Source organism: Brassica napus, chromosome C1 (genome assembly GCF_020379485.1).
Source record: "Brassica napus cultivar Da-Ae chromosome C1, Da-Ae, whole genome shotgun sequence".
Lineage (NCBI taxonomy): Eukaryota > Viridiplantae > Streptophyta > Magnoliopsida > Brassicales > Brassicaceae > Brassica > Brassica napus.
This window is the reverse complement of record NC_063444.1, coordinates 29,351,992-29,365,854: the sequence shown is the minus strand read 5'-3', so window position 1 is coordinate 29,365,854 and position 13,863 is coordinate 29,351,992. Positions and strand designations below refer to the sequence as shown.

The 13,863-nt window shown below is 35.2% G+C and overlaps 2 protein-coding genes across 2 annotated transcripts; both read right to left on the bottom strand.

Moving 5' to 3' along the window:
* Positions 1-3,424: 3,424 nt before the first annotated feature.
* LOC106392387 (NADPH-dependent aldehyde reductase 1, chloroplastic) lies at positions 3,425-4,978 on the bottom strand. Its single transcript, XM_013833203.3, has 4 exons — positions 4,798-4,978; positions 4,130-4,506; positions 3,678-4,036; positions 3,425-3,589 (listed from the first exon to the last, which is right to left on the bottom strand). Exons 1-4 carry the CDS (start codon positions 4,906-4,908, stop codon positions 3,567-3,569), a joined length of 870 nt encoding a protein of 289 aa, XP_013688657.2. The 5' UTR covers positions 4,909-4,978; the 3' UTR covers positions 3,425-3,566.
* A 3,917-nt stretch (positions 4,979-8,895) lies between these two features.
* Positions 8,896-10,395, bottom strand: LOC106392979 (alpha-crystallin domain-containing protein 22.3). The gene is made up of 3 exons (XM_022700786.2): positions 10,241-10,395; positions 9,463-9,818; positions 8,896-9,385 (listed from the first exon to the last, which is right to left on the bottom strand). Exons 1-3 carry the CDS (start codon positions 10,243-10,245, stop codon positions 9,138-9,140), a joined length of 609 nt encoding a protein of 202 aa, XP_022556507.1. The 5' UTR covers positions 10,246-10,395; the 3' UTR covers positions 8,896-9,137.
* Between the last annotated feature and the right edge of the window lie 3,468 nt (positions 10,396-13,863).

The following is a 13,863-nucleotide window of genomic DNA, read 5'->3' as shown; positions in this document are numbered from 1 at the left end:
TTTTTTTCTGATTGTGATGCTAAGTTCCTTAGCTATTTTTGGAAAACTTTGTGGTCTAAATTAGGAACAAGACCGATGTTTTCTACGACTTGTCACCCACAAACTGATGGTCAAACTGAAGTTGTGATTAGAACTTTGTCCGCATTGCTTAGATCATTGGTTAAGAAAAACCTTAAGATTTGGGAAGAATGTTTACTTCATGTTGAGTTTGCTTATAATCATGCTATGCATTCTGCTACTAAGTTCTCACCTTTTGAAGTCGTTTATGGCTTAATCCTTTATCTCCACTTGATCTTTTGCCTTTGCCTTTGAGAGAAAGAGTTATTACAGATGGCAAGAGGAAAGAAGACACTATCAAGAAGTTACATGAGCAGGTTCGTGCCAATATTGAAGCTAAAACCGAAGGATACAAAAGATATGCCAACAAAAAGAGAAAGAAGGTGATCTTTAAGGAGGGTGATCTTGTTTGGGTTCACTTAAGGAAAGAACGGTTTCCGGATAAAGAAAGTCTAAACTCATGCCTCGGGTCGATGGTCCATTCCAGATCCTTAGAAAGATCAATGACAATGCTTATCAGCTTGACTTACAAAGTAAGTATGATATTTCTTTAAGCGTTAATGTGTCTGATCTTTCTCCTTTTCATGTAGATGATCCAGATTTGTGGACAAATCCTTTTAAAGAAGGAGGGAATGATGTGCCCCAGTCCATGGACCAGTCCGACGAATCAGACCAGCATGAAGATCAGAACGTTCCAGACGTCCCAGTTGAGGTTCACTCTTCCGATCAGACCAGACAGACCGATCGGGCCGTGTACCGACTCAACCCGCGAACGTCCGGATTGGAACTTCGGCCAGGTCCACGACCAGATGATCGAACTGCCCGAACTGAAGCTCGTCTTTCCCGGCCAACTCGACGAGCTAAGGCTGATGGTCAAGCCAGAATCAACTTAGGACGAGCCAACTCCGATTCAGACCATAGCTACTCTCTTTTGGCCCGTTTGGCTCGTACCGCATGTATCGGCGATTGTACTGATGATCTCTCTTCCTTGTTCGATCCGATCATGGACTTCCCTTTTGGATATTTCTCTAAGGCAAGGATCCTTAAGCTCTCGGAAGACTTGGGCCATGTTGGAACGCAACTTGTCCGATCAGAACGTCCCGTGGCCCTTGCTGATCGTCCCGCCCATGTGCTGATCCTTTCCGCCTTGAACACAACCAACTCGGATGCATCTGGACAGGAGCCGAACGGTCATCTTGAATAGTCTTCTCCATTTTCTGTGCCTTGACCAGATCTAGTCAAACTTATATTTTCTATTTCTTGTTTTCCTACATTTCTATTTATTGTCTTTGACTACAAAACTCTATAAGTATGTAATCTCTTCTAAGGAATAAAGGAATCGATTTTGTCTAAGCTTTTGAGTTAAAACTGTTTGTTCTTTGTCTAGAACTTCTCTTTGTTTCTTGGTGAGTCATATCCAAGCAAACACCTCTCAAATTTGTTGGTCTTGTGAGTCATATCAAGCAACGGTTCGAGATTCTTTTTTTGGTGGACTTGTGAATCATATCAAGCACCAACTAAAGTCAGGAATATCGGAGGCTCTTCCGCAACCTTCGTGCGACCCTTCAATCCATCTAGTTCTCCATCGGAGTCCATATCAAATCTGATCCAGTCGGGTGAACCGATCTTAGAGTCCTTCACTATCTTCCCCAAGAGAGGCTTCAGGCGAGCCACTAGAATCCTCGATACAATGTTGTATACATAAACTTATCGGCCTCGAGTCTACCATTCATACAGGGTCTGTCACTTTGGGTATGAAACATATATGTGTGACATTCCACTCTTGAGGGAAGACACCATGAATAAAGAAAGCCCTGATATCCTTTGAAATATCAGGATCAATGATGTCCCAATACTTCCGCAAGAAAAGCACATTCAGACCGTCATTACTCTGCGCACTTGAAGTTTTGATATCAAACACCGCCTCTCGAATCTCATCAGTAGTGACCTCCCTTATCAAAGCTTCATTCATTTCCTCTGTGACCTTTGTGGTGAAACCACTACAAACTTCGGATAAGTTTTCACCAGTTCCAGAAGTAAATAAAGTTTCGAAATACTCCACTTCAACCTGGCCCATTGAATCAGTACTTGTAGCTTCTCTACCCGCATCATCTGTCAGCTTAGACAATTGGTTCCTCCGCCTTGAATCCTTCACTGAGGCATGAAAGAAACTGGTATTATTGTCTCCTACCACAAGCCATTTATCTCTACTCATCTGGCCCCGAAATTCTTCTTCATGGCAGAATGCTTGAGCAATCTCTGATTTCAGGAAGTTTATTTTCTCCCAATTAAGATCTCCAGTCGAATACTCAGCCACCAAATAAGTTCTCAAGACATTCATCCTCTCCCTTGAATTGTTGCAGGTCTCCCTCTTCCAACTTCCCAAGTTCATGTGAACAGATCCGAATCTTTGCACTAAAGATCTCTGGCCACTACCAGAGTGATAATTCCAAGCTTCATGGATGTACTCACGCACTTCCTGATTTCCGATCATTCTCTTATCGAACCTGAAAGCACCTCTAGCACCATGCTGATTGCCAAACAGACACACTAGAATAGGTTTATGATCTGAACCCATCTTTCCAGGAATACTTGTATCGCTAGAGGGAAAATTCTTTTCCACTCCTTATTTCCAAAAAATAGATCAAGCTTGCTCTGTATGTATTTTTTACATCGAACTCCTGACCAAATAAAACTACCACCAAAACCGATTCAACTCAGCCATTTCGCAGACCCTAACACAATCTCTAAACATCTCAAAGGAACCCTCGCTCCTACTAGGACCCTTACACAATCTCTAAACATTTCAAAACATCATAAAGTTATTGTTTTGGACAACGATTTTTGGTCTCCACATGGGAGATGAGCAATAGTTTTTTTAATCTTACTCAAAAATGAATTGGATGGAATAGGGCCATAATATTTTTTTCGACATAGATAAGGTCAAAGATTAGTTCACCAGCTCATCATTTCTTCTGACCCATTTAGTTTGCAACCAATCCTGGTCCGTATCAATAATACTGTCCAACCGTGTCCTAGGAAAATATATATCACAATCCAAATCTTCTTATACGTACTATATGCTTATGATCAAACATTGCAAATTGTACATTTTTGTTATAATGTCTAACGGAAATTATAAACAAAAATGTAAATTAAATTTGATTATTTTCCCGACATTCTCATCCTGTACAATGTAAATTAAATTTTATTATTTTCCCGACATTCTCATCCATTCTCATCCGCGCGGGATCTCTACCTAGAAACCAAATAATATGAATGGAAAGGCAGAACTGGATTGAATGATTTTGTTGATGTATGTCGTAATAGGTCTTTTATGTTTTAGTGTTAAGACTGCAAAGGCAAAAATTTTAACATCATCTTTATTTTAACACTTTTTGCTACTACTTCCAGCAGACTACAAAACGTACCAACTTTAAACATTACAAACACACAACTAACAAAAGGCCAGTTGACCCATTGTCGTTTAAAGACGGTCGAACCAATCCTTAGGCATTCACAATAGCACCTCCTTCACAAATTAAACAATTAAAACAGAAAAGAGTTAAAACATAATTCCCAAAATTGTATGGAAACAAATGATCAATGAATTGAATTACCGTTAGGGTGAAGAACTTGGCCTGTGAAGTAAGATGAGCAATGGTTACAAGCCAGGAAAACGTAGGATGGTGCCACCTCAATGGGCTGGCCGGCTCGTTTCATCGGGACTTCAGTCCCGAAATTCTTAATCTTCTCCTCATTAAACGAAGCTGGGATAAGGGGGGTCCATATAGGACCAGGTGCTACACCATTAACACGGATCCCTTTCTCAGCAAGCTGAAGTGCAAGACCTCGAGTAAACGCCACAATCGCTCCTTTTGTAGCCGTGTAGTCGAGAAGCGATGCGTGTCCCTTGTAGGCGTTCACGGATGTTGTGTTTATTATGCTGCTTCCTTCCTTCATATGCTTCAACGCATGCCTATCGACCAATAAGTAAAAATAATCAATTAATTACCATCACACGTGTGACTTTATAAAAACAAAAGGCAGACATCTCAATGATTCGATTCACCTTGTGAGAAAGAAATAAGAAAAGATGTTTGTACGGAAGACACGTTCCAGCCTAGGCTCATCGATCTCTTCAATGGAATTGCTTTCGTACTGCTCCACTGCGTTATTGATCAAGACATCGATGCGTCCAAACGCATTAACAACCTCGTCTACAACCCTCTTGCAGTTCTCATCGAATCCTAAATCCGTTGGAATTGCAATCGGGTCCTTAGCCTCCGAGGTTTTTGCTTCCTTCAACATTTGTAGAGTCTCTTGTGCGTCCTTTTCCTCTTGGCCCTTGACGTACGTGAAGGCAACTGTGGCACCTTCAAGAGCAAAACAGTAACTCACGGCTCTACCAATCCCCGAGTCTCCGCCCGTTATCAGGGCCACCTTTCCCTGTATGTACATTTATTATAGAACTTACAAATTAGATTAATAAAGTCATTACAAAATTACTAAGTAGGGCATGTGAAGTACAGATCCGAACGTCGGGTTATTCAAATTTATGTAGCTGAAGGACTAAATACCAACCAAGATCAAATTTGTATATATGTAATGATATCATATCTATCGATGCATATATGATCAGAAAACGAATATCACACGTAAAAGAATTTACTGATTTATTCATGATTGCAACACGGATTTTTCTCAATCATTGGTATAAAAAATTGAGAGAATAATTACACGAAGCTTGTTGGAGGGTTGGTAGTCTGAACTAGAGAATTGTGGAGTTGGGTCCATGACGTGTTCTTTGCCAGGTTGTACTCCTCCTTGTTTTTGTCTTTCAGACGCCATCGCTCTTACGTACACAAGTTGAGATAATATTCGAGTTCTCTCTCTTTTCAGGTAGAAGTGACCAGTCGATACAACCCGTCCATGGCCATATATACATGCGCACAAATCTACACGATACATTGAATCAGCATGTTATTGTACAGGATCCGCCACGTCACGAGTGAGGTGCCTGACGTGGGTAGACGAGGATACACGTGTTGTTGAATAGAGTTGGATTTGTGGTAAACGGTGATCCGTATGAGATGGACAAAAACAGTTTCCCCTTCTTATTCGAAGAGATTTCTTTGACCGGACAGAGATAAGAGTAGGATCAATATTGCATTCAGTTAATTCTAATTTGTTTCATTTTCATTAAATACTATCATAAATTGACATCTTTTGAACTTGCAATAAAAAAATTCTGTATTTTGGTCAGAATCTAACAACTTAAGTTAGTGAATAATGTTGGTCTGTTTTAAGATACAAACTTAGTTTAATACATTATCTATAACCAAGTTTTAGATGTTATAGATGGACAAATTTAGGTTACCTAAAACCCCTGTTCGGAACTACGCTAGGCGCTAGTCGGGCGGCCGGCTCACGCCTAGCGAGTTAGAGAAAAATCGGGGATTAATCGGGGAGTATGCGGGGCCTAGTTTTTGTACTTTTATTATATTCATATGTTTATATATATCGGCATGTTCGTGTTACAACAAGAATCTGATGTCTCCTAGTGGTTTAGTACCTTGTACATTTGTTACGCAACCCGACTTCGACATCCACTCAGTGCATTGTTTATTTTAGCATTATTAATTCTCAGGACAAAGTCCCACATCGGCCAGAGAAGAAAAAGAAGTAAAATCTTGCTTCTATATATAGAGACATACATCCTTGAAAAGGGATAAATCATTTGGACTTCTTGTAAAGCCCGAGTACTATTATAATAGCTTGGAACTTGGATTTTTTTTAATATTCAATTGGGCCGATTAATTGGCTTAATGGGCCGATTAGTCAAGTTTCGATTTTGTGATCCGCCTAGGTTAAAATCGTGGCGGAGAGGGTCTGAGTAGCGATTATGCGGACGCCTAAGCGGCTAGGCGGCCGCGTTTTTGAACAGAGCCTAAAACATATTGTGACCTACTTTATAATAATGGTAAATTCACATTTTATCTCCTAATACTATTTTTAATATATTTTTTGAAAAAAACTATTTTAATATATTTACTATTTTGATTTAAAATAAGGAACCTGCATAATAGATATTGATTTTGTTTCAGTGTATCCTTGTATAATACCATTCTATGTACAATGAAAAATAGAAATGACTGTTTTTTCTTATATAAAAACAGTAGTTTATATATAAAAAGAAATAGCAATATGTTAAAATATAATTATCTCTAAGTGTTATTATAGATGTAAAATATAATTATTCGGTTCAACTCGATTATATATTTTTCTTTTGTTCTAATTGTATTTTTACCGTGCATGCCTCACACATAAGGAGGATGCGCTTGAAACCCCGTTCTCTTGCGGCAAAACGAACCTTGATCTGTGTCAAGTGTTTACACGTCGAGATGTAATAAACAAAAAGGGTAGAGTCCCAACAGAATTTATTCTCCTTGCATTTACCATAGTCATCCTAGTCTCTTACAAATATTTAAGCTTGAGCATTTCGGATGTTACTTCAGTTCAGTTAAGTATTTTACGTACAACGTAACTTATTTACGGTTCGTGTTCGGTTCAGATACTAAAACTAAGAACCTGAAAACACTCCAAAATTCAGTTCCCACTGGTTATTTTGGATAATTCTGGTAATTTGGATATTATATCAAGTATTTTAGATAAAAAAATAAATAATTAAGATGATTTGAATAAAAATTTGGATCATTCTAATTGCTTTAGATATTTCAAATAAAAATATTTGAATCCCTTGAGTAGTTTGGATACTTTATAAAAAATTAGTTTAAAAATTACTTTTAGATATTGATAATAGATTTTTTAATTATAAATACATATATTTTGGTATCCATTCGATTCTTGGTTTAATTTGGTTTTCGGTTTCGTTCGGTTATTTTGAACATAAAAATATAAAAAAAAATTGGGTACTTGAGAGTTCGTCAGATTTTAGTTTTAGATATATCAGTTTGATCTGGTTCGGGTTTTCAGTTATGGATGTTTTGCCCAGACCGTAGACTGATTTATGTTTTTGTTACCCAGATATTTTAAGTAGGGGTTATTGGTTGTTGTATTTTAATGGATTTGAAAATCCGAACTAAATCTAGTGTTATTTGTTCTATGATTTTCAAATCTGTATTAAAATCATGTGTTATTGGTTTAATGATTCATAAATTCTGTATCAAATCAAGTGTTATTCAATCGTACGGATTTACTAATTTGTTTGGATTTTTTAGTTAAAAATACAAAGACTCAAATCCGAGGGAAAACCTCTGGATTTGCATATTTTACTTGGATTTATAAATACTATAGGGATTTCTAAATCAATCAAAATATATAAACCAATAACACCTAAGAACAAGAATATATATTCTGTGAAGCAGAATGGTCCTAATCACTACCAAGATGCCTGTCTCTTTCAAGTTTCAACATCATTCGTTTTCTCATACTCCTTGATTTCTACTAATGTTATCTGCAACCGTACGCTCTCTACTTCTCTCTTATAGTCTAATTGTACTGTGTATTTGTAAAAGTCGTACATGAAAATGAAATATTCACGTTCGTAATCCTACCTCGTATTTTCTATATTATAAAGAAATAACATTATTTTCTTGTTAAAATTAGTAGATGCAGAAGGTGTTATTGGTTTATATATTTTGATTGATTTAGAAATCCATATAGTATTTATAAATCCAAGTAAAATATGCAAATCCGAAGGTTTTCCCTCGGATTTGAGTCTTTGTATTCTTAACTAAAAAATCCAAACAAATTCATTCAAATCCATTATAAAATCAAATATATTAGTAAATCCGTGCGATTGAATAACACTTGATTTGATACAAAATTTATAAATCATTAAACCAATAACACATGATTTTAATACAGATTTGAAAATCATAGAACCAATAACACTAGATTTAGTTCGGATTTTCAAATCCATTAAAATACAACAACCAATAACCCCTACGCAATCTTTCTAATAGTAGATCGTCTGTAATGTTGTAGAGGAGGATAATCTTCTTCAAGGCTGATTGTGTGGCAATGAGATAGCGGACAAGCTCGAAGATGAGCCATGTACAAACCACACCACAGCTGGAATGGTTACTCCTGGTTCAGTCCCTCCACGGTTATTGAAAAGTTACTGAGAGTTTGTGAATTGGAAGAAGTATTATTAGACTCTCATGAGAAATAAGTTCCAATATGCTTAGTTTATATAGTGAATCATCTAACCTAATATGTCAGACAAATGTTAACTTCCTATTCTTCTTGATCTTCATGTTTCCATAATCTTGATATGGTCGATCTTCTCAATCTCCAGGACCTACGTGTTGGGTAGTGGTGTCACTCGACACCACAAAGAATAATATACTTCAGATGTTGTAAGCTATTTTCATTAGTTTACAGTGGCAATTTGGTTGAAAAGTGATCGAATGAACCCCCAATTCTGGGTTCAATTCTCTCTAAGTGCAAGGCCGAGCCAAACAGTGCTCATGATGGATTGATAGTGGATGGTTGTGTTAACCACAAGCTCTCCAGGTGGAAACTTCTCAAGTGGACAGGCAAAGTTCATAAGTTTATGGTTGGGGTTGTAATGGGGGTTATTGTTAAGTTGTCTTTTGTTTGGTCTTCTGAGCTAATGATGTTTGTGTATTCCGTGAAGACTCGTAACAGAAGACGTACAAGTCTTCCCATATTTGTGTTGACATGTTATGAATCGAAGAATGTTCAAGTTGTGTTTCTTTCATTAACAAGTCTTTTATTTACACAACCGTGAAGAGGCCAAGTTAAATCAGATTATTTCCTTGCTTTGATAACATATTAAAACCAACCATATAAGAGTATTTAACCAACCACTTACTTGAACACGACAAGTCAACAAGTTCAAAGACACAAAATACCTAAGAGTTGTTTGTAGAGAAGTAGGCGTACTAACAAATATTTGTCTCTAGACAACGATTCAACACACTTCGAAGAGTAAAATGACCTTTTAGGCACAAATTCTATGACCTGCGGTGCAGAATCGGTCAGGCATACACTAATCAACCATCTTCCTAATAGCAATACTTGGATGTTTTTCAGTCTTCGTAGTAGAGCTTCTTCACTACTCCCTCAAGAACACCATCTGCACCAAAATTACCGCTGAAATCTTCGTTGCTCACGGGACCCGGAAGCTGGAAAGAGATGGTGAAGTGGCCTGGAGGGCATAAGTTTTGTGATAGCATCTTGAACACCTGATTGTGTTTGCACACTGTCTTCTCTCCCGTCGTTGTTGCTCCTTTGATCAGAATCTTACCGTCTGGTTCTATTTCGCAGCTGAACTCCTCTGTACGTTACAGATAAAGCACCTCATGAACAAGTATATATCAGATGTATTCTTCTGCAAAAGGTTTTGAGACTTACTTTCATCTCTTGAAACACCAGGGAGGGAAACACGAAAATAGTAAGAGTCATCGGATTCAGCAATATCCACCAAACCAATAGTTGGTCCGATCTTCCCCATGGCTGCACTTCCCGTGAGGGCAACTCCGGTTTTTGACTGAGAGATAAGGCTATAAAACTCTGGAGCTGATTCAGAAGGTAGAAATATCATTGCTGGAGGTCCTGTTTTCTCTGCAGTCTCGTTGGCCTTGTTACCAGACATGGATGAATTGCCATTTAATGGACCGACGTAAGGCAGACTGTTCAACGGAGCAACTTCAAGAACTTGTGGAAAACCGTTGCTCTCTCTCATCCCGTTTTGAGCACATGAAGAAGACCTGAAGTAGAACAATTCCATTAATAAACCCAGACACACTCTATAACTGAATCTTGAAACATTGAAAAATATGCTACTTGAACTGAGAGTTTTCAAGATGACTATGACCTAAATACTTCGATTAGACCTTCCCGAAGTTTATCAACAACAACTTTTACCACGAAATTCTGTGAAAATCATACATTTTCTTAATGTTCTTTAATCCAATTTTTAGGGTTTTGGGCAAACAAGTATTTCATCAAAGCTCGAAGCTTTTTGGCCAATCAACTCGATATTTTTCAATTAATGATAAGACCTACCATGGAAGTGGCAAACAAACTTATTTTGTAATTGTACAGACAAAAAAGGATACACAAAAGAATATACAGACACATGGGCAGAAACAAAATTGAGGCTTTTATCAAAGGATATCACTCAGTTTACCTCATCGGAGACGTTTTTTTTTCAGAAGTCGCCGGAGAACTCTTCGAGGAGCTTCTTGCGTTTTGTTTTCCTTTTTTTTTTTTTAACTTCTTTTCTTTCAACTGCTTCTGTGCTAATTAACTGTAATCTTTATCAATTGGCCCGTAAATTTGTTTCACATAAATTTTAATGTAATAGCCCACTTGTATATAAATTTGTTTCGGATAAATTTTAATGTAATAGCCCACTTGTATATCAAAGTTATTCGAATATTATGCAGCCAAAAGTGAATCCGTACAAAAAGGTGCAAAGATAAAACAATATGGTTCTGGTGATTCATTCGGGCGTGAATCCTCATGCGACAGGTAGAATTATCGGTTGTAGAATCGTCTGTATTATTTCTCATAATTGTAATAGTATAATTATCCAGCGTTAAAAAAAAAAAACAATAAAATTCAAATTTTTTGATAACCAAATTTTTTTTTGGTAACTTTTTTGTGTAAATTAATAGATTTATAAATTGAAACGAAATCCTTGCTTCTTGCTTTAGTCTTTCTCTTTCTTGTATCATGAAAGGGCATTTGTTTCAGATTGACAGATAAGGGTGTCGATGGTTTATACTATTTGTCTACTTCTGTTTTTTATCAGTCTGCATAACGGCGGTTGATGATGCTCTAGAACTAGCCGTGGTGGATCAATGTCCATGATCGAAATTTAAGTAGGATGCCCTGTAATTGGGCCTGTTTATGAATATAAAGCTTGTTTATCAGCATCTCTCTAGAGTTATATGATCTTATTTCTGTTTGACTGTTCCTAACTGCTTGGTATTCATTGTGTTTAGGGTTTGAGATTTTGTTTAACCTCGTTTTGTTGTTCGATGTTGGTTGTGGGTTAGTATGTTGTGGATTTTCAATCGAAGGTTCCTTTCAATTATTTTAAAGACTAGAGTGGCTTTATTGTAATGGAAAATTATATGCTTTCTCATGTGCGTCGGCTAATGTGCTAGTTTCAGTTTTTCTTCTATGATGAAGCTGTTAGTCACACAAGCAGACAGCTGTGTTACTCGAGTTGAGAAAAAAGAGGGAAGTCGTTAAAATATATTTGACGTGATTAAAGACTAAGTATCTTGGAAGACTTGGCCAAGCTAGCAAACAAGAAGATTTTGTTTGATCACAATATTGGAAAGAAGATTTTGCGTTTGTGAGTATATATGTAGGATGTTAGGGTTAGGTATGTTTGTGTTTCATAGAGCTTAAGAAACATAGATTGTTTTTGTTTATAGAGCTAGAGTATTTTCGTTTTGAATTACTGATAAGATTAGAAATTGGTCTGTCTTAAATCATATGTGACGTTGACTAATCCTGATTAAGCAGATTTGTAAGGATTTTTAAAAATAATTCTAATACAAGTGAAATGTATTCTTGAATCTATTGTCTGAGTCGGTTGTTTCCTGTAAGTTTGGTTTTTCATTTAGCATTAGAGCGGGTCACCTCGTTGGATTGATTTATCTACCTATAGGTTGAGGTCCTGTGAAAGCTATCGAAACAATGAATGATTTAATGACAATTCAAAAAACTATCATGTTAGATGAACGGAATTCATACACTGGAAGGCACGAATGAGACATATCATTCGTGGAATCAATGAAGACAAATGAACAGCGCTTGAACAAGATGTGTTACTCAAGCTGACAAGAAAAAGAGAAGTCGTCAAAGATGTATGACGTGGACAACCACTAAGGGTCTGACTGGTTCAAACGCAGCGGTTGCGGATGCGGAAGTTTTGTGAATGCGGGTGGTTGCGGTTTCTAGCGGTTTTAAGAGATTTGTACGACTGGTTCTTCGGTTAGAAATTGGTGCGTTTGCGGGATACTTTTGACTAATTAACTACCAAACACATCAGCGGTTAAATAATAAATTAACAATATTTACATTTTATATAATTATAAAAATATCAAAAATCATAATATTATAATAAATATAAAAATTATTTTTAGAAAGTTATAGTTTTATTTTTTTTTAAATTATAGAAATATTTTTATTTTAAAATTTTATAATATTAATTAAAATATAATAGATATATTTTAGTATTTTTATAATTCCAATTTAAAATTTTTATCGAATATTTTTATTTTTGTACTTATATTGTTTTAAAAAAAAGAAAAATCTATCGTTCCGCAACCGCCCGCAGCCGCAAAAGTTAGCTGGAACTAGCTTTTGAATTTATGAGGTTTAGAGTGGTTTGAATGATTGTTTTAAAATGCCAACAACTTCTACCAACTGCAAAAGTTGCGTTTGCGGGTGGTAGCGGGGTAATCCGTCGTACCCTAAGTATCTTGGAAGAACTGGCCAGCGGGCAAATAAGAAGATGTGGCTTGATCAAAATATTTGAAAGAAGATATTGTGATTGTGAGTATAAATGCAAAGGGTCATAAGGTTAATTAGCTTTGTGTGCGTTTCATCTATATTATTAAAAGAGAAGTACCCATTTGAAAATGTTCTTACTTCATTAATTAAACTCTTTTTTTTTTTTTTTGTCTTTTTCAGTTGCATTTATGAAATATCCTAAAACGAATAAAACTGCCTAATTTATTACTTGTCTTTTCAGTTACATTAATGAAATATGCTTAAATGAATTTAAACTTCCTATTTATTGTTTGTCTTTTTCAGTTACCTTAATGAAATATCCTTAAATAAATTTGGACATAATGTCATTTAAACAACCAAAAAAACTCATGAGTTATCCTTACGTGCATAATTTTAATAATGGAGATTTTTAAAAACGTGCATCATTAAAATGTTACCTAAAACATGCAGCACTAATATATAACATGCATCAATAAAACTAGAATTTGACTCACACAATTGTACGGATATTATTTTCAGTTGATTAAATTTAAAAATAATTATTTATTCAAAAAATATTTAAGAAAGACTATGTTTTTAAAAATTATATGGTATTATTTGCTCATAACTCATTTGTCATTTGATAAATTGTTAGAAAGAAATTTTTAGCATAATATAACTCAGTTGTCATTTGCTAAATTTATGGTTTTTATTTAAATTTTTTATTATTTAATTATAATATTTCATTTTATATTTGAAAGATAAATGAATTTTCTTTCAAACAATATTTTTGTAAAAATAATCAATTAAAATTGTTATTATCATTGAATATCATTATTTTGACATAATTTGAGTTTTCGTTTACATCAAAACTTATCATATTTTAGGATAATTTTAATTTAAAATGTAATTTTCATATTTTTCAAACAAATTCTAAAAATATTTTTTAAATATTTTGTTATAATTGTTAAAAAAATATTGAGTTGCATTTCAAATAAAAAAATAAAGGTATTAAAAATATTCTAATTAAAATATGTAAAATTTAATATAGTTTTAAGGAAATTGTCAAAATAAAAAAATTACACATAAAATAATCATGATTTTTGTTAAGTGGGCGGATCATTATTTATATGATATCGCACACGAAAGAAAAATTTATGTTTTTAAAATTATCTAATTGACTCTATACTCATTTTTTTATATTTTTATATGATATCACACATTCGTAAAAAATAGATAGTTTAAGATGCAAAAAAAAATATTTACTTAATGAATATAATATGAACGAATATTACAAAT